Consider the following 22,532-nt stretch of genomic DNA (forward strand, 5'->3'; position numbering starts at 1 on the left):
AAGTTGAAGCTGAAAAAATGAATTCCGTTTCTGAGAAATTATTCGATTATAGAATTGATGAATATTCCTGATTACGTTTTATAAACCGTATTCAAATATTCAATTCGGCCGTTGAAAAATAAACCCACAAAAAAAGAAAAAAAGAAGAAAAATAGCCTAGAGGTTGAAGTCAAAAATACTAAGTTATTGATGAATGGCTATCATGTTATCTAGTATAAAAGCTTGAGAAGGTATGTTGTTTGTAAAGTAAATATAAATCCGTAGGTATTTAAATTTCTTCAAATTCAAAGACTTTAATTTGTGGTGTTTATACTTCGCTACACCCGCGATGTCAGTCATTTCTCACCATAAAAAAAAAAAAAAAAAAAAAAAAAAAAAAAAATGGAAAGTAGGTCCTTTCAGAAAACAAAACAGCTTGAGCGATAAACAAAAATAAAACCAACGTTTTATTAGTTACGATAATATATGAACAAATGACTCAAATCTGAGCCAACACGACAGAAATATAATGATAAGAAAGTATATGAAAGCTTTATTTCTTAGACAATTTCTCCGTCATCTCTGAAACGGCTTTGAAGAGGTCGGCAACCAGCCCAAGATCAGCAACCGGGAAGATGGGCGCTTCTGGGTCCTTGTTGATTGCAACAATTGTTTTTGAGTCTTTCATTCCAGCTAAATGTTGGATAGCACCAGATATACCAACAGCTATGTACAGTTCCTGTGAAAGAATAACTAGATTTATTTTCTTTTTCAAAAATGGACATACGAAATTCTCAAGTCACATTATTCGTTAAGCAAAAGCTAAAATTGATTATTTTATTCTCAGACAAAAAAAAATACAAAACAAATGTCAAATTCGTTCATTAAATGGCTAGTTTTTACGGAAAAAACTCGCAGCCCTTCAAAAGACTAGGGGGGAATTTAGGAGCCTAGCCTGACAGAATTATGAAAAAGTATCCAGTTTTCATACGATTTACCTGTTGTTTTTTTGTAGTGTGGCTGAAATTCACTCGCAGACCAGGAACCAGTTCAAAGAGAAAAGTTCGTCTGGATTCAGTCTCCCCATACCATAAAATATAGAGTCTAAAGTTTTCTCTACATTTGCATCTATACTTCGTGTACTTCCCTCTTCTTTTCTTTTTTGTGGGCTTTATTGACGAAAAATTTAATACAGAGCTTATTTGCTTTCTTTTTATTGAAACTGGGTCAGAATGAGCAGGAAAATTCTCGCTCAAGTAAAATTTACTCCGACGATAACGGAAAACAGTTTTTCCATAAGATTCTTCACCTACTAATAAAATTATCAAGCTTTTTATGATATTTCTGTTTTTTAATTTTGAAATACAACAGCTGCTATCCACTGGATCAAATTGAAACCACAAGTCAAACCCAGAAGACGTGAAATTGAGCAAAAGTTTAATTTTGTTTTTTTTGAGTGGATGGCAGCTGTTATCCTTTCTTTTTTATTCTTTTGTTTATAGCTTACTTACACTATCACATTAAGAATGTTTTCTTATATGGCCCTGCATTATCAGCTAGAATTTCTTATTCTTTCTTTTTTCTTTTTACTTTCTTTTTTATTCTTTTGTTTATAGCTTACTTACACTTTCACCTTAAGAATGTTTTTTTTTATATAGTCCTGTATTATACTCTAGGATTCCAACCGTTCTAAAATGATTGGCAACGATCTCGAGGGAGACCACGCATCAGATGGGTTGATATAATAAAACAACACCTCCTCAGCCACAGTATCAATTCAAAGGAGGCCCCATCCCTAGCCATGGACAGAGCCGCTTAGAAAAGACTGACGATGATGTCAATCAGATTGTTTGCTTAATAAATGTTTACAAAGTGACATTATAATCAAGATAGAATTATTTGTCACAAGAAAAAACGTTATAGGAATTGAATTTCCACCTATTAGAAAACAGCTTTACGCTCAGCAGATTTGAGATTTCCTGAAAAAAAAAAAAAAAAAAAAAAAAAAAAAAAAAAAAAAAAAAAAAAAAAAAAAAAAACTCTTAAATACCCCTAATTTGCTGTACTAGCCTTAAAAATAGTAATAGATTGGAGCTGATAGGAAAAGTAAAAAAAAAAAAAAACTTGAACAACTTCGCCTGGAAAAGCCATAATGAAGTCATGGCTCAATTCTCAAACTAAGTGCAGCTGCGAATACGTAAGGCACTAAACTATTAGGATTACATAAAAACCATCCATATCACTTATTATTATCAGTTTTCTAAGGAAAAATTAATTATTTAATGACGTATTAATGCATCATATAATAATCACTGCAATAATACATATTACGTAGCATTTTAAGGAATCCTTAAAGAAAAAGATTCTTAAGGGCATATGAAACCTCGAATTTAAAGGATATATTGCCTCTCTTTATGTTATTCTAACTATTATGAATAATTTTCACAGTCCCCCTCAGCTTTGCCTCCATTGGGTAAGATTTATCATCTTTGATCTCTCCCCCCCCCCCTTTGCCCTCGTCTTCAAACCAGTGGTGGTTCTAAACCTGGGAAGGGGAAGGACAGCTCCCCTCCCAGGTTTTCTGACATCTTACATTATTTTTTTTATATATTTTTATTCTCCTATTAAGGTACTTAATAAATTAAAAATTCTCACAACTATAATTTTTGCATACCTTCCCCTCCCCCCGATTTTATGAAGCCTAAAACCGTTACTGCTTCAAATCTTATTATGTGGCTGTATATTGAAGATTGGTCCGATATTAACAATTTACGCAATTTTGATGAAATAATTGCTATTTACCACAAAAAGCTAAATGACATGTAAAACTGTTTTACTGCTGATGATGAACACTGTATATGTGTTCGAAATATCCAGTTAAATTTTATATCTGTTCACTGTCAATAAAAAGGTTTCATCCATATTTTGAACTGTTTTACTTTCGTAATTACCTACAGTCGCAATCACGCCTAAAGGTTCTATCTTACATTTTCAATTCTGACAAAATTACCGAAACTGTTTACAAAGGTGTTCTGAAATGGAGGATTTACAGAGTAATATAGAACAGTTTAATTATTTATTTAAAATTATTTATTTTAGCTAGTAATTTAGTTAAATCATTATTATTGACAAAAAACTTACGGGAGCGATAATTTTTCCTGTCTGGCCGATTTGCAGATCATTAGTAACAAAGCCTGCATCGACAGCAGCCCGTGATGCCCCGACGGCAGCGTTCATAGTATCAGCAAGGTCGTAGAGCATCTTAAAATTTTCCCCATTTTTCAATCCACGACCTAAAGCAGACTAATGAATATGAAACAAACAGAATATGACATGATATATTTATTTAACCTTAACATCAATTTACATACAAAAAAACAATATAATTCACCCAAAACCAAACGGGTTGACGTGGAGTGAATCAGGTATATAACACATACTTATCACGTTTAAATTCACTATCATATGACAGAAAGAAACACAGAAAAAAGAAACATATAAAATCTTAATAAATCACAGCATTTCAATTGCTTTATATCGATCGATTTGTTTTACATTAAGGAGACGATTCAAAGAAACCACCCTGAGAAATCAGCGTTCCCCAAAGGTGTCAAACAAAATTACAAGCAGTTTCAGACTAGATTTTTTTTTTTTTTTTTTTTTTTTTTTTTTTTTTTTTTTTTTTTTTTTACTGGACTCTCATCGTTTATTCTAGATGTCTATAAAAAAAAAACAACAGCTCATGGGCAATGAAATCATAATTTAGTGGTTGAATTTAATAATATTTCAAAGTAATCCATTCACTATTGAGTCGTGATTGGGCGTACATTAAACATCAAATAGAATTTCCAGCAAAAATGAGCATATTCGTATATTAGATTGTTTTATAAAACAAATTCTTTGCTCCTGTGCAAAAAAAGGAACCACCATCAGCGGAATGCCCATCAGTGGTAGGGGAGACCGGGGCTATTCCGGACGTTTTTCAGATTTTCGGTTGTGTCATTTTCCGTACTGGACCGATCACTGTGTTTATACTTCCTTTTGGAAGGTAAACTATTTGGCAATCCACACCAACAACCTCATTGTCCTATCTACAACCACATTTTCAGAAATGAGATTTTCCCAAGTTTGGTCATGCTGTCCGAAAATGCCCCGCCATGGGGCATTTTCGGACACCCCCGGGGCATGATCGGACATGCCCCACCTCTCAAAGAAAAGTACTGCACAAGTGTTAACAAACTTCGTATATTTGTGTAAAAGTAAGAAAAGTAATTAAAAGTACTGGTACTTAACCATCACTTTATATTAAAGGCTGAGAAATCACGTGAAAACACATGTCCAGCAATGGATCTTGCTGTCCCACCTGAGGAACTAGGATCTGGTAAGACTAGGACAATATCCTTTTTGTCGACCGTTGCTTTGTCCTCAATCTCTGGGAATACGAACTTCGGGCCAATCTTTCTCAAAAACTTGACGTCAGCAACATCGTTATCGATGGACTCGACTAGCCCAACGTAATACACACACGAAGACTTGCTTTTTCCTAATTCAAACTTGACGAGAACGAACTTTCCGATTTGGATGGGAGAAACCGGTCTGTCGCTCGCCACAACATCATCCTCTCCCAAATCAAGTGCATGTCCGACTCATCATCACAAATGTCATCTGGCAGTTCGGGTTCTGATGAACTGGTCTCCGAAACTGAAAGCCTGATGAAAGCTGATGGTTTTCGCTTATTTCCCACCTTGGTCTGTCGACGACCGACCATTTTCTTGGTTTTAGTGATTTTCTTTTGTGGCGTTTTTTTCTTGGCTTTCTTCGCTTCTCTGTTGTGCTTTTCTTTTTCCAGCTGTTCTTTTTCAGGGGTATCTGTCAGTATGCGGGTTTTTCCTCTTTTTCTTCCGTTCGAAGGATTTCTTTTTGTTGGGTCAATCCTTGGGTGCGGCCTTACAGACTCGGGGGTGATAGGAGCTGTCCCGGATGTACCGGGAGCGGGACCTTCAGGTTCAGAGTCCTGGATAACTTCACCGTGATCTGCTGCCTCTGTAGTAGAGTTAGTAGTTGCAGCTAGTGGAACGTCAGTAACGAGAGCAGGGAGAAAATCTGATTCGCCATAAGCATGACGATTGAATGGGAAAATACCGGGCCTTTGAAACCCAGCAACAATGTTGCTGGGGCAGAACTTATCTAGGAACGGTTGTCGGGATAGCTCGGCTACTTCGTGGATCGATATTCTGCTACCTGGATGTGCTATAAGCCATTCGTTGAAACTATTACGTAGCCCGTTTTTAAAAGGTCCATAAACACTGATATCAAGGGGTTGCAGTTTATGTGTACAGTGTGGGGGGAACGTCAGCACAACAATTCCGTTTTCTCTGCAAAAGTGAACAATTTCAACGGAGATATGGCTGCCGTGGTTATCCATCAAAAGCAAGTGAGGATCTTCCTTCGTCGATTTTGTTTCACTTTGAAAATGCTTGATAGAGAGGAGGAAATTGTCATCCGTCATCCAGTCGCTTTTGTTAGACAGACCTAAACTTCCAGGTGGGCCCAGGTTATACATCCGGCAATTCATATGAACTCTAGGGAAGACAAAAACAGGAGGGATAACCCGTCCGGCTGCATTGATGAAAGCTAGCATAGTCGTGTTCTCTCCCCGCTCTGCTGAAGCAATTTGTGAGACTTGCTTAGCCCCCTTCCTGGCTACAACCTTGGGGGGATCCAAAACAGTAGGGATACCTGTTTCATCACAGTTCCAGATTTTGCTAGGTGGAAACTTATGCCTGCTGTAAACTTCTGCTAGGTTGTCATAGAACTTGCTGACCACTGGAGCATTAAACCCGGAAGCACGTGCTTGCCTAGTATTTTCTGGAGACCGGATTGATAGCTCATTTCCTCTCTTCATAAACAAAGAGAACCAGTCTAGGCCTGCCCTTCCCTTTTCCGTCCACGTTAAGGGCATCTTCACATTAAGCTTTACTGCAAACTCATAGGCAAGCTTACGAGTTGAAAGCCCTGTCAGCCCATGATTCATCAGCGATGCTGCTTTTAAATATTCGGTGAGTTGCTTTTCTTGCTCTCTAGTAAAAACTTGCCAAAATCCACGTCTCTCAGATGGCAGGACCTTAGCCGGAGATTTATCAGTTTCCAGAATATCGGGCTGGGCATCCAGTTCAGCACGGTATCGTCTAAGGGCATCATTAACTGTTGACCTTTTGAGTCCAAAGTTCTCCGCAGCTGCTCTGATAGAGCTACCATCTTTGACGATCGAAGCGACTGCTCTTTGTAACGTTGCTAGATCAGGGGGTGGTTTGTCTCGTTTTCGCTGAATCGTTCGTACCATTTTCTGAAAAGAAATAAAGTATTAGAACTGATAAGAATAATAGTGAAACTATCAAATTATCAAATATATTTTATTTTTTATGTTATTCCCCCCTCTCCCTCTATAAAGTCCTGCCAGTCGTTCTTCCAAGAATTATCTAACTGCATTGATGTTAGGATTTTGATGTTAGTCAGAATTTTAGCTTTAAGAACAACTGCACAGGGGCGATTAGATTAGAATGCAAAGTATTTTTAACGTTATCTCAAGAATAGAAGAGCTTTATTATGTGCATTAAATTTTTACTTCATTAAATACAGATAACTTGTGTTTAATTTAATATCAGAATAGCTTACAGTCTATCTTTTTCCACTATTAAATAATAGTGCAATTTCTTTTAGGTTTAAAAAATTACGAACTTTCAAATTTAGGTACACCTTACCATTTTAAAACAATTCTAAAAACAAATCCTAAATAGCACAATTCTACCTCCATGAATAGATGGTTCTAAAACTAGCGAAATAGATGGATCTAATGGATACGTTCGTACCATTTTCTGAAAAGAAATAAAGTATTAGAACTGATAAGAATAATAGTGAAACTTGTGCAGGTCTGTGCAGCTTTATTTCAAACTCTGGCAAGAGTTTTAACACTTCACTTTGAACTTCACATGATGGGGGCATTTTCGGACAGGCAAGAAATAATGTCCGTACATGCCCCGTAATCTGTGTCCGGAAATGCCCCACAGTGACCTTTAATAAAAAGATGGCTGCCAAAAAAAAAATATGAAATTATATACATTACTTTATAATTAGAAAGTAGCCAATAGATCACTCTCTTACCTGCCGAAACTGCTTTCCCCTAAAGCTTGCAGAACGCCTGAAAATTGACAAGGAACATACAGCTAGAAATTTAAATTTACCTCCAAATTTGCATCTGACCCTCTCAAAGGAACATTTATTACTGAATTCTAGTCAGAATTTGATCGAACGTGCGTTACATGCTCGCCATCTACTGACATTTTTGTCAAATTTTTGTATCGATATCTGAACGAGCAATATCATTTGTCTGATCATGCCCCCGTCCGAAAAAGCCCCTGTCTCCCTTATCAATGGCCTCCCAGGTTTTTTTTCAGTCGATACCATTATACCAACCAGTTTTATATGAACTTAAGTAGGGCTACACCCAAACCATTATAGGGGTGGGGGGAGTACAGCTATCCTCTTGAAGATCAACAGGTACACATAAACGTCATTGAAAATTACACATAAAAAACTGCTCACAAACCAAGGGAGGGCAAAGGATAGCAAACCTCCCTGAATCCCCCGCTGTCCTTTGTACATATATTGTCTAAACCATATAGTAACTGTAAAAAGAGACTCTCTTTCAAATCTATGATGTTTTTACTATTAAAAAAAGCACGAGAACACATAGCGATGTGACTGCCGTTATTTGTTAGTACCACGTTGCCAAAGACATTATTATTTTAAAACAGGTTACAACAAGTAAAAAAAAAAAAAACTTTTTTAATATTATAAGATTCGGCTCACACTGCATTTCAGACATAGAAAGTTTTTTTTCAGTCCCTGCATGGTTCTGCATTGTCATGCGTAAAAGCTCCTGTAAGCCCACCTTTTTCCTCCCCATCATCACTGGTTACGCGTCTTTCATTATTGATTCATACAACTAGAGATAATTAATTGTAGAAAATCCAAAAAAGTAGTATTTCTTTGCCAAAAAGTTCATTATCTGTCGGAAATTTTCTAATTTTTATTTCATTATTTTCTGCAATCATTAATGATGGCGAAAAACAGGGCGTCAGAACTAAATCCCAAGTGACGATGACTACACCTAGAGTCACTTGTCCTTACCACAAACGTTGTCTTTTCTGTTAAGCTCAGGAGCTATAGAGTATTGAACTTTTACTAATAGAAATTCGAGTACCCGACGGTTTCATTCTTGTATACATGTACATGAATCAAAACTGAAACATATTTTCTAGGATGGCTACATTACATACCTCCACTGACCACAACTCTTGCACCACCAAGCTCCAGTCTATCAGACTTAGTGAGCTCTTGTCATATATATAATATAAATTATATATATATATATATATATATATATATAATATATATATATATATATATATATATATATATATATATATATATATATATATATATATATATATATATATATATATATATATATATATATATATATATATATATATATATATATATATATATATATATATATATATATATATATATATATATATATATATATATATATATATATATATATATATATATATATATATATATATATATATAAATATATATATATATATATATATATATATATATATATATATATATATATATATATATATATATATATATATATATATATATATATATATATATATATATGTATATATATATATATATATATATTATATATATATATATATATATATATATATATATATATATATGTATATGTATATATGGTGATTTTGGTATATGAAATGGTGATCATTTTGGTATATGAAATGGTGATTTTCAGCCGCCTTATCCTAATAGAGTCCTTAAAATTTCTAAGTCTCGTAAAACCCTGTGCAATAGGGACACTGTGCAAAACCCAAATCAAGGAGACTGAACCAATTGCAGAAAAAACAACATAAGCAAAAACAACATAGGTAAATCAACACAATATATTCATAACGAGTTGAAACAAGCTTAAGGCTCCTGTATCGAATATTAAGGCTTTTGTTCCAGGCAACGTAAGAAACCGGAAAACGGCTTCTTGCGGAAAACAGTGTTCCAGGCAACGTAAGAAACCGGAAAACTGAAAACCGGAAAACGGCTTCTTGCGGAAAACAGTGTTCCAGGCAACGTAAGAAACCGGAAAACTGAAAACGGCTTCTTGCAGAAAACAGTGTTCCAGGCAACGTAAGAAACCGGAAAACTGAAAACCGGAAAACGGTTTCTTGCAGAAAACAGTGTCCCAGGCAACGTAAGAAACCGGAAAACTGAAAACCAGACAACGGCTTCTTGCGGCAAAACAGTGTTCCAGGCAACGTAAGAAACCGGAAAACTGAAAACCGGAAAACGGCTTCTTGCGGAAAACAGTGTTCCAGGCAACGTAAGAAACCGGAAAACTGAAAACGGCTTCTTGCAGAAAACAGTGTTCCAGGCAACGTAAGAAACCGGAAAACTGAAAACCGGAAAACGGTTTCTTGCAGAAAACAGTGTCCCAGGCAACGTGAGAAACCGGAAAACTGAAAACCGGAAAACGGCTTCTTGCAGAAAACAGTGTTCCAGGCAACGTAAGAAAGCGGAAAACTGAAAACCGGAAAACGGCTTCTTGCGGAAAACAGTAAGAATTGTTCTTCAATCTGAAAAGGACCCTGCCACCCTGGACATTTCTAACCATGATCGAAGGGAGCTAAGTCAAATAGCATATTATGTTGTTGTGTTTTCATCTCATTATTAGCATTATCGGTACTTGTCTGTTACAGCAACAACACTTGAGTTCTTCATCTAAGTAGAACCGGTTTCTCTGACGCTCAATCTCAATGAAATATACCAAAATATGGTGAAAATATAATACTTTATTAACAAAATTATGGAAGCTAAACAAACAAATTTTCATTTTAGTATCCATGGTCAGAAACTATCCTCTATTAATACAGATCGCAAACTAAATGAATTTCATACATGCTCAGAAAAACCGGTTCTACTTAGAGGAAGAACTAAGAACTAAGTGTTGTGGCTATAACAGATAAGTACATTATTATCACTTTAATATTAAAAAAAAACTTGGATGAATATAAGACAAGAATTCGTACAACATTGAAAGGACCTGACCAAGTTCACACATATACAGATTCAGTATTCAATAGGCCTATTTTTCTTTTTTACAAGTATTTTAGGTGATCCAGCAAACTTAAAAGCTTTCCTAGCAAATTGTGATTATGAATCTTGTACAATATGTACAAAGGAATAAGATCGATGAACCAAGTCTTTATAAAAAAAAAACAGAGATACATCTTTCACACTTAGCAAAATAGTAGTGGGCCTTTCGGACAGAATCACTCTTAATAAATAAAATCAAGACTTCCCACGAAAGATTGTAAAGATTACGTGATGAATCTTTAACTCTATATACCTGGCTAAACTGACAGAACTTTGCCTCCTCACCATAAATTTGGCTTCATTGTCTATATTGTATAAAAATATGTTATGTATTCTTTGAACTAGAAGGGGGCGAAAATTTTTTGGGTCTATCATAACTCTTTGCCTGTTCCCCCTGCGAGGTAAAGACATCTCTGCAAATACGATCCATTGATAAGAGCCAAAAAGGGGTGATTTTCACCCAGTCAATAAAACGAAAAAAGACAATGCAGATATTTAGGGAAATAATTTTGCAAAGCAAAGTCACCAAAGTGAAACAATAAGCTAAAAAAATGACTTGAAATCTAGTACAACGTTTGATGCCACGTCTAATGTATAGTCACATCAAATGATAGACAACCTTTACACTTTGACATAAAATAAATTAACTTGCGGAGAAAAATATATCTGAAGCGTTAACTTGGTTTTACATATTGACTCTGAATTTAAATAATACACAAAAAACATCAACATGACCAAAAATCATATTTTCGTTACAATCTATGGAAACGTGAGAAAACTGTTTGTTGCATTGTCTGATAAACTTTTATTATTTTCTTAAAAATCCAAACGAGAACATGACTTAATAGCGAAGAAAAGAAATATTAGTTATTATAAACAAAAGGAAACAAAATTCTAACATACTATGTCGATTTCATGCAAGAAATTTGCGAAAATTACGGAGAAACTATGAATAATGGAAATAAAATGGAATGTTTCGACTTATGAATTAAGAAAAATATATTTTATCTGAGCTTATACTTATATCAAATACCAAGGAAATATAAAGGAGGTAATACCTTGGCCAGGTGTCACCTAAGTTCTTGGTAATTATTTTCTTCTAGTTTTCGGAATAATTCTTTCTCTGTCTTTGTGGATTTTGATTGAATATTAATTTTGTAGAAATAATTGTTTGGCGACTACTACGAAAAAGGATTGTCTTTTCATTGTTATATGCATTTGTGAATAAAATTACCTTAACTTAGGATCATTCATCTTAACGTTAACGTTGTGACTATCAAAATTTTCGAGCTCTATTAATAGCCGCATTGGCTAATGTTGATCCATTGTCAATTGTTAATCTAGATGCTGATTATTTGACCAAAAAATATGACAATTAGAAAAGAATTAGAATAAAGCATAAGCAAGAAGGGAACAGATGAGAATGACTGACTCAAAATACAGAAGCAACAGTCGATAGCCAGGCGTCGGAGAAACGAAAAGAGGGACGACCTGCTTTTCGTTTGGACCTAAAGGGATGGCCAACAAAAGCGATTTTTGGCAATTTGTCAACCTTCACCTGCAAAACGTTTTCTATCCATTTCAACCTTTCTCTCATTATAGCCGTCGACAGTGAGGTAGAATAACATTTTTCGCAGAGCTTGTTGTTTGATATAAGGCCAGTCAAACGAGAAACTCAAACTATCCGTTGACAATTCCTCTGGATAGTACCTAACCTCACAATAATAAAAAACAATATTTCCTTAGTATTACTATGTCACCCTTGATAACTTATAATAGTGGAAATTCAAAGGCAAACAATGGAAAAGCTAGCCTTAAAAATCACATAGGATTTCGATCAATTTGGTTTCCATTTTTTTTTTTTTGCTTTAACCAGCTTCCAACTAAAGAATGAAGTGAAATAATTATTATTACTGATCATATTGAATTACTATCACTATTAGTTACAAGTAAAATACCATGACTATTAAATTAAATCATATTACTAATCATATAAAATCCACTATCATTTTATTAAATCGATCCGTCAAACAGCAACAGCATAGGATCAAGCTGAAACAAGGGAAAATGTTCATCTTTACTTAACATGAAAAGTTTCATTGGTTTAGGAGCATTATTACCTACGTCGTGACTTTAACATGAAAAGTTAACTATGGATCTTCGGCTTAAGATGACAGGATAGCTCATAACAAATGAAATTAATGGTTCTGAAAATTCCGTTTCTCTTCTTCTTTTTGGCTTTATCACCCAATGCAATTCTTTGGATTTCCTTCTGGCGTCATGTTTACAGTGAACGGCTTAGATTAAATTAAATGCCTTTTTTTCAACGGCTCAGGTGAAATACCATAAAACCAACTGCGACGATGGATAAATTTTAGATAAAAATGGGATAAAACCTGAAAAACAAACCACAAAACCTCCTATTTTGCGTAGAAGTGTGGTTGTGTAAACCCAAGGTTACGGATTACTATAATATCTAGACTGTAGAGGCTTACACTGCGAGGAAAGCATGTAAACCAAGTTTAGGATATTGGAAGCTACAGTGGTGAAAGTGGTTGAGTATGGTTCTAAAGCGTGAGCGCTTCGAAAGACAGAGAACTTACTAGATTTTTTTTCAGAGAAATTGTCTACAGATTGTTTTGGGTTCCCGATTGACTGGCCATATCTCACACAGTAAGGTGCGCGAAAAATGTATTTTAACACCGCTTTCAAGGACTTTTATGAGAGATTAAATAAAAAACACAAGTTTTTTTTACTGAAAGTAAAGAGCGACATTAAAACTTAAAACGAACAGAAATTACTTCGTATATGAAAGAGGCTGCTTCCTCATCAACGCCCCGCTCTTTACGCTAAAGTTTGACTCTGTCTCTCAATTCTTCTTTTTAAAACAGTAAAAAATTTTAGCGTAAAGAGCGGGGCGTTGATGAGGAAGCAGCCTCTTTCATATGCGAAGTAATTTCTGTTCGTTTTAAGTTTTAATGTCGCTCTTTACTTTCAGTTAAAAAAACTTGTTTTTTTATTTAATTTCTGAACGTTTTTGAATCAATGCATGTTTTGATTTTGGCTCTCCGCAGAGGAATAATTAAAACGAAATTTGCATTTTTTTTTTTTTGGCTATATGGCTTTCTCATAATTTTGATCGAATGATTTTGAGAAAAAAAGAGCGGGGGAGGATGCCTAGCTTCCCTCCGATTTTTTGGTTAATTAAAAGAACTTTTAATTTTTTACGAATATTTTTATTAGTAAAAGATTTACGTAACTTATAAATTAGCTTACGTAAAGAACTTTTGTATTCTCATATTTTTATTACATATATGAGGGGGTTCGCCCCCTTGTCAGATCCTCGCTCTTTACACTAAAGCTTAAATTTTGTCCCAATTCATTAAGAATGACCCCGGAATCACAAAAGCCGTAGAATAAATAGTTGAAATTACTAAAAATACTTTAACGTAAAGAGCGAGGTATTAGGAGGAGGTGAGCCCCTCAAATGGGTAATAATTTCTGTTTGTTTTAAGTTTTAGTGCTCTTCCTTACTTCCAGCTGAAAGAACTTTTTCATATTTATTATTTCATTGTGTTTTTAAATAATGCTAGTAAATCCTGCGCTCCCTTCATGGAAATTTTCTTCCCCCATGACAAATTATCGATGGAAAGTTCCCCCAGCATATCCCCCTCTTCTCAACCCCTCCCCCAACCAAAAAAATCCTCCTGAAAACGCCTGTACACTTCCCAATAACCATTACTATATGTAAGCATTGGTCAAAGTTTGTAACTTGTTGCCCCTCCCATGGGGACTGTGGGGGAGTAAGTCGTCCCCAAAGACATAGTTAAAAGGTTTTTCGACTACGCTGAATAAAATGGCTATCTCAGAATTTTGATCCGTTGACTTTGGTAAAATAATTAGCGTGGGAGGGGGCCTAGGTGCCCTCCAATTTTTTCGGTCACTTAAAAAGGGCACTAGAACTTTTAATTTCTGTTAAAATGAGCCCTCTCGTGACATTCTAGGACCACTCAGTCGATACGATCAACCCTGGGAATAAAAAAAAAAAAAAAAAACAACAAATAAACACGCATCCGTGATCTGTCTTCTTCCAAAAAATGCAAAACTTCACATTTTTGTAGATAGGAGCTTGAAACTTCTACAATAAGGTTCTCTGATACGCTGAATCTGATGGTGTGATTTTAGTTAAGATTGTATGACTTTTAGGGGGTGTTTCCCCCTATTTTCTGAAATGAGGCAAATTTTCTCAGGCTCGTAACTTTTGATGGGTATAACTGATCTTGATGAAACTTATATACTTAAAATCAGTATTAAAATGCGATTCTTTTGATGCAACTGTTGGTATCAAAATTCCATTTTTTAGAGTTTCGGTTACTATTGAGCCGGGTCGCTCCTTACTACAGTTCGTTACCACGAACTGTTTGATTCTAATTCTTTACCATTTTTTCCCTAGCACCTTTGCTAACAATGCACAAAATTCCTGGTAATAAGCAAGTTGGGTTTCCTCAGCGGTAATATTTAAGCTTATATGTAATTTTAGCTTATATGTACATTGTAAATTGAGTTATAAGGATCTACGTAAGGGCAACACAAATCAAAGCGCAGTCATAAACCCTTCCAAACCCAATTGAAAATTTCATCACAATGTCACCAAACAATCATTGGATACATAAGTCTCAAGCCTCATATTAATTTGTATAATAACGGTTGTAAGGATTATAGCTCTTAGGAAGCTTATGCATAAACTATTGAGAGCAGTAGCATTTTTACTTTCAGATTCGTATATCAAAACAGCTACTGTAGCACTTAAAACGCTAAAATATACTGCTTTTACAATTAAGAAGAAAACCCGAAAAAGGGTAACTTGCTAATACACTGACGAGATAGGGCAAGAAGAAGTTAGCAAATCTTTTCGCATGGCACTTAAAGGATTGTAGTTTGTTCCGATACCAGGTAAGTCTCCTGAATTTTCCTCAATCAGAAAAACAGATTGCTGTTTATAGTTTACTAATGTAGCTTTCCGGATTCCTTGATTAAGTCATGTTTTCGATCGAACAAAATGGGCAACTCATGGAGCTCAAGGGTACTTTACAGTTGCTACGAGGGGGTCCCAGTATTAACTTAGTGGAAAGTTTTAAACATCTTCTGTTTCTGCTGACGAATAAGCAGTGTTCTAAGTTTGGGGACCCCAAATGCGACAGCAATACTCAATGATAGGCCTGATATAGGTTGTGTATGCAAGTGGGAATTGACGATTGTAGAAGCCCATCCAATGCATAATTGTTAAATTATGGATTGAGTCGTGACCTTTGTGATCAAGATGCAGCTTAAATGAGTAATTACTTGAAAATGTTATGCCTAGTATTACTCAAAGGCTAATCTGATTACATAACAAAAAATTAGTATATATATTTCTAATTAAATACTATTAGAAAAGGCCAAGCTTTTCTCTCCTTCCAAGCCCCTAGCCGTTCCAAGTCCTTAATCAGGTATTGCTTCAATGCTAACATGAATAAGAAATATAGAATAGTTTCCTAATTTAGCATTATTTGCCTCATTTACGTTAATACTAAAAAACAAAAGATCCTTATTGCCATTATCTTCCGATACAGAGAAACCATTATACCAATTAATAAGGGGCTTTAGTCGACTCAAGTAGGCTCAACAGTTCATTCTCAGAACATGATTAACTTTGAGATAAGCATGAAAGTGTTTGGTTATAGACCGACACATAGGCGATCTTAATCAAAATTTAGGTTTAGATCAGAATACCTTTCCTGAATGGCGGAAAGATCGAATTAATTGTCAATATCATTTGCAACTTAAAAACTGAATTGCTTCTTCCACACCCCCAAAAATAACAGGCCAATAAACACCACTTCAAGCAACTCTATTGATGATACTACCCTACAAATTACAAATTTACCCACTAATAATAATAATATCTTTTATTACCCACTTGAAACATAAAAATGGTACAGTGTGGAGTACAAAAAGAAACACAACGATTACGCTAGCCCAGATAACGATTACCATAGCTATAACGATAGCCTATATAACAACGATTCACAAAATCGCATTGAAAAAAAAAACTGTTATTTGAATTCAGTGAGTTACAAAAAGCTATAAACCGTACCAATCCAGCAAAACTCGGGTAAAATACCCTAAATCTACCAGCAATCATTCGATTACAAGCCCAAATTGTAGTTACAAGCAAAAACTTTGCGTACTTGTAAAGACACTACTGACATGTGGGATTACAAAAGTGCTATTAAGACGGCGCAATAGAACACAATTATAGAGCCTTCGCTCTTATAAGCATTTCACAAGCACTTCTAATCTTCGAATTAAAACACTCAAGAAGCGCAGCACGAATACATTTTAAATCTAGCGAAATCAACAAACTTTGATAACACAAAGTACATTTGGGATCACAAATGCGCAATAAAGGCGAACCAACAGAGAATGTTTATAGAGCCTTCACTCTTACAAGCGTTTCAAAAGCTCTTCTTATCTTCGAATTAAAATACACAAGAAGGGCAGCACAAATACATTTTAAATCTAACGAGATCGGCACACCTATATTATCTATTATAAACTTGAAATCTCAATTTGTGATATAGCCTCAATATGAACCTCCGAAGTTGCTGCGACCATGGGGTGGAGGTGAGGATAAAAAGGGACAGTCCCCCTCCTATACGGAATAAATTCTCCTCATTTTTGGGTTTAACGTTACCCTTTACTTTCATAATACCAGCGTAAACCATAAGTATTCCCGGAAATTATACGAGAGTAGATATCAATTTTACGTTTCTAAAAGTTTATTTTAAAAACTACATTAAAACTGATTAAACTATAGCAAGTTGGTACCTTTTATTTGAAATTACAAAAAAGTGCTCTCAGTGCCATCTATAAGAATTTTTATAATCTATAGAAATTATAATAGATAATAATATCTATAATAGATAATTCATAGTATGCACAAAATCAATTGACGAAAGGGAGGAGAGAAAGATACTTACAGGGGCAGACTTTTTGAAATCCCAAGCGGGTCGATTATGTCTCTTCAAAATATGACAGCTGTCGAAATCTTTCTTTGACTGTAAATGTTTTATCAGACTTGAAATCGTTTGTGTAGGTTTCTAAAAGGGCCACTATCTCATAAATATAAGAAAACATATTTAAAAAAAAAACTTATTCTAAAATACTGAAAAATATAGCATTGGCTATAGAATTAAAATATACAATTTTAATTTAACTTTTTATGATGAGTTTTAAAATATAATCACAATTTTTACATGGCCCGTATTTTATTCAAAATCTTTTTTTATTATAATAATTATTTTGCTTTTTTGCAAGATTTTGGATTTTTGGATTCTAAAGAGGCACAAACTTCTTTCGAACAAGCTTAGTGCCTCATTAAAAAAAGGAAAAAAAAGTAGCTTTTATGCTAAAGCCAAAGATACAATTCAGCTTATTTTCTGCTCTTCAACAAAATATAGAGTTTTTACCACTCTAAAAATTGGGCCTAAATTCTAACAGTTTCCTGGTGTAAATTTCCAAGTCAAATTGGAAACCTTGTAGCAGAACTGAGAATTTGCCAGAAAAATAATTGTTCGATCTGCCACAACAGAATATAAATAAAGTTAAGATAATATACATACAACTCGCTCAAGAACAAACAGAAAACAATGTATGAAAACACGAAAAAACAGAAATTTTTGTGCTAAAGTTGGAAACATGATTCTTATTTAATTATTTTTTTTACCACCAATAGGCACAATAATTTTTTTAAGTTTACTCTTTCGCAAAACATGGGATTAGGTCAGCCTAAAAACTAACTTCAATTTTTTTAACAATTTTTCATCGCAAATTTTCAACCAAAATTCGAAGCTTTTAGCAAAACTGGGAATTTATAAGCAGAATCTCCATCCGACCTCCTAGAAATTATAGATAGATTATAAAACTTAAGTTTTACCCTTTCACGAAACATGGGATTTTGGCCAGCCTAAAAAAATAAGTATAATTTTTTTACAATTTTCAAATTCGATTTTTCAAACAAAATTCAAAGCTTTCCAGCAAAACTGGGAACTTCACTTGCTACATGAACTACAGTTTAAAATTCAAAAATTTTTAGTTGAATTTGGGAATCCAACTAATATTTTTTCATCATTTGTAGTTTATGAAACTGCTTATTTATCGAAATTAGAATACCTAGAAAGTAAAATTTTAAGTTTCAGAAGTGATATTAATACAACTTTCTTGCAGTTTTTCTACACATATTTCTACACGTCACTTAGATCTTCCTGTCACTAAAAGCGCGAAGGAAGGCAAAAACAAAATTAGACTCTTTAAATTAGTTAAGTGGAAACTTACACTCCCATATATATCTTGCAATTAGCTAGCAATAGCCAGTGGAAACCACCTTGCTTTAAGAAAAGATGGATACCAGGAGTTATCCTGGACTGAATCATTGATGTGTTTTGTGACGAACTGCTACACATTGCACACACTGCTACACATTGCTAGCCAAAGCTGAGCATCAGTTGACTGATTGTGATGCCAAGCAGAGTAAAGTGACGTTGATCAATTCTGATGACCTTTTTTTACTTTCGACATTGATGATGTTGAGACAAGCACGGATTCTTCTGTTGTCTGTGACATGGGAGTTCAGTTATTAAGGTTTATGGATGATAAAATACTTTTTCAACCAAATCATTTTTTAACGTCACTAAATTACAGAATTCAGGAGGCAATTGTATACGTCCTGAAATAGAGTCAACTGGGAACATTCCGTTTCCATTTCCCAGCAAATGAACTGAAAATGTTTCACCAGAGTGATCGTTTTGTAATCGGGCACGCATATTTATAGTTAATTTTACACACGACAATAGACCAATCGTGTTGTAACTTTGTTCATGACCCAATTCTACAAATGTAGAAATAACCGCAGTAAGATTAGGTGAAAGCATTCCCAAATGCTTGGGAAGCTTGTTAGCCATAGATAAGCACAAATCTTCAATCATAACTCAAGTGCAGTTATGAATTTTGTTGTAAAGTCCAAGGTCATATCTAACCTCTCTAGCCGTAATCGGTGGAGTATATCCTCGGCCATTTGCAATTTGTATTTCCCCCATAACTCTGTAGGAGATGAAGGAGGGCAAGTTGTCAATATGATTCCAAACAATACACGAATTTGACTTGGAAATGACGTTTTGAATGCGTCATTGATGCAAATATCCCAGTGTTGGTCGTTTTCCAATAAATTCAGAGCTTGGCGTGCACTACGATAAGCGTCATGTATACTCCCGTTTACAGTTCTCAAATGCTCAAAGGACGTTGGCCCGGGTACGTTAACCAAAAGCAGGCGGAGAAAGAAGCATTCATCTTGATTGGAATGAATGGTGTAGATTTTTCCTATCTTGGTTTCTTTGAAGATGTTAGGTTGGCCGTCGACTGACTCACCCCATTTTCGACGTTCAAATGATTTTTTTATTAGCATTCCACGTGTAATACGTAGGCACTTCAGAATACAGCAGTTTTTTTACAAAAGAATCATTTTGACATATCGCGAAGAAGGCAGTTAACGTTGTATCCGGTGGATTCAGGGCCCTTTGTTGCACGTTGGATTCCGAAAAATAAACACGTTGACCATTCTGTAAATGTACCGCTAAATGAACAACAGCATGATTTCGTTCATGTATCGAATATAAAAGAATAAGCTACACAGCTTCATTACTGCTTATGTATCTCATACCCTGATATTGTACGACTTCATCCGTATAACTGATTTCGGACTGCAAGCCAAAACCTGCCATGTCGCTGCCTTTGTTGACGTATTTACATATGTATTTGATTGCCTTTTCAGAATTACAATATTCCACGTTTATATGCACATTGTAAGTTTTCGATAATAAAGGTGAATATGGAACAACCCACTGGTTATCTACTTTGATGTAAGGGTTACGCGACTTTATGATTGCTGATTTTACGCCATCTTCGGTAGACCTTCTTCTATATAAAGGGTATGCATCATTGCTTGTATTTGTGTTAAGCACTAAAATTCAAGGATATTGCTTTGTGCACCTTCCTCTGTCCACGCATGGTGAATTTTCCTTCAGTTCACTGCAAGGTTCATATTTCATATTTTTTACCACAGTGTCATGTAAGCCCCTATCGACATCTACATCTGATATTTCAGCGGAAATCACATCGTCAATTTCATTAGAAGCAATTTTATTAAATGACCAAAGTAGTATATGTGCGTATGGCAATCCTCGCTTTTGCTATTCCACTGAGTACAACTAGCATCGCATTGGTCCAAACACTTTAAGTTTTAGTATGAAATTCATCAGTGATTTCAACTTTTGCCGGAACACACGGGCCGAAATGTCATGTCTGTGAACCGGTGATTGTCCTGGAAGTAAAATTTGCTGTATCTCGTCCCAAGATGGATTACATGTAAATCTATATATATAAAAATAAGTTGTTTGTTTGTCTGTTGACTGACGTCATGTTTGTGTGTCGACTGACGTCATGTTTGTCGACTGACGTTATTATAAGGATTGAGCATTATTCCGTCATGAAGTTGTTTGTCGACTGACGTCATGTTTGTCGACTGACGAAATTACAGACCGGGACACAAATGACAACCGGGACACAGGGAATATAAATGACGACCGGGACACTCAAAGAGAAATTACAGACTGGGACACCGGGACACAAATAACGACCGGGACACAGGGAATATAAATGACTACCAGGACACAGGGACACAACTGCAACGGGGACGCCGGGGGCACAGGGGGGATATATAAATGACGACAGGGACACAGGGAATGTTCAATTAGCAATCACCATCAATAAAGCTCAAGGGCAAACGTAGTTAAAAACACATATACATCTATCTATATTCACTGGTGGGACACAGGGACACAACTACAATGGCGCGTAACTAATATGTCGCGTAACGACTTAAGCGCGCGGGGGGCTTGGGGGAGGGGGGGGGGGGGGTGCGAAGCGCCCCCACCAACTAGGTGTTGGGTTGGCGCCACCCCAACAGCTAGTCTATATATATAAGAATAAGTTGTATGTCTGTCTGTCGAGTGACGACATTATATGACGTCTGAATTATTTCATCATATACCAATTCAAAAACAAATGTATTCAAGCCGAAGTAGCTGAGTTGGTAAAGCGTTATGTTCCAGGTTCCAGGTTCGAACCTTGGTTTTAGAATTAATACAAAAGAAGAGAAAAAACTAAAAAAAGTAAAATCTACAAAAAAAAAACTAAAAAGAAAATACTAAAAAACTAAAAAAGCTAAAAAACTAAAAAAACGGTAAAAAACTAAAAAAGAAAAAAACTAAAAAAAATTAAAAACTACAAAAAAAATAAAAAGAAAAAAAACTAATAAAAAAAACTAAAAACTGAAAAAGAAAAAAAAACTAAAAAAAAGGAAAAAAACTGAAAAATAAAGGAGAAAACTAAAAACCGGGACACAGGGAATATAAATGACGACCGGGACACTCAAAGAGAAATTACAGACTGGGACACTGGGACACAAATAACGACCGGGAGATATAAATGACGACCGAGACACTCAAAGATAAATTACAGACCGGGACACAAATGACGACCGGGACACCAGGACACAGGGAATATAAATGACGACCGGGACGTTCAAAGAGAAATTACAGACTGGGACACAAATGACGACCAGGATACTGGGAATATAAATGACGAACGGGACACAGGGACACAACTGCAAGGGGGATGCTGGGGGCACAGGGTGATATATAAATGACGACGGGGACACAGGGAATGTCTGATTAGCAATCACCATCAACAAAGCTCAAGGGCAATCATTAGAATAATCAGGTATAGATCTGAATACGGATTGTTTTTCCCATGGACAATTTTATATTGCATGTTCAAGAGTTGGTAAACCTGACAATCTATTTATATGCAGACAATGGGACATCGAAGAATGTTCTATATTCACAAGTTTTACGTAGTTAAAAACATTTATATATATATATATATATATATATATATATATATATATATATATATATATATATATACATATATATATATATATATCTTTCTATATTCACAGGTGGGACACAGGGAATCAACTACAATGGCGCGTAACGACTTACGCGCGCGGGGGGGGGGGGGGCGAAGCGCCCCCACCAACTAGGTGTTGGGGTGGCGTGAAGCGCCACCCCAACAGCTAGTATCTATATATAAATGTACCTTCTGTTTTCTGTCTGTCTGTCACTAAGTATGACATCAATATGTATATA

At 35.3% G+C, this 22,532-nt stretch overlaps 2 protein-coding genes across 2 annotated transcripts in view; both read right to left on the reverse strand.

The window, feature by feature from the left end:
• Positions 1-433: 433 nt before the first annotated feature.
• On the reverse strand, positions 434-8,382 carry LOC136035541 (electron transfer flavoprotein subunit alpha, mitochondrial-like; the record flags this gene model as incomplete). The annotated part of the gene is given in 3 exon segments (XM_065717392.1): positions 434-718; positions 3,121-3,272; positions 8,319-8,382. Coding segments are annotated over 3 exon segments (402 nt in total), but the record flags the coding sequence as incomplete, so codon positions are not given.
• Positions 8,383-8,809: 427 nt separating this feature from the next.
• Positions 8,810-22,532, reverse strand: part of LOC136035539 (serine/threonine-protein phosphatase 6 regulatory ankyrin repeat subunit C-like) — a 43,498-nt gene continuing 29,775 nt past the window's right edge. The window contains exons 3-4 of the transcript XR_010619464.1: positions 17,247-17,366; positions 8,810-11,571 (exon numbers count right to left, since the gene is read on the reverse strand). The gene's annotated coding sequence lies outside the window, so the exon portion shown is untranslated. The remainder of the gene's footprint in view (positions 11,572-17,246; positions 17,367-22,532) is intronic.

This window comes from Artemia franciscana, chromosome 14 (genome assembly GCF_032884065.1).
Source record: "Artemia franciscana chromosome 14, ASM3288406v1, whole genome shotgun sequence".
NCBI classification, from domain to species: domain Eukaryota; kingdom Metazoa; phylum Arthropoda; class Branchiopoda; order Anostraca; family Artemiidae; genus Artemia; species Artemia franciscana.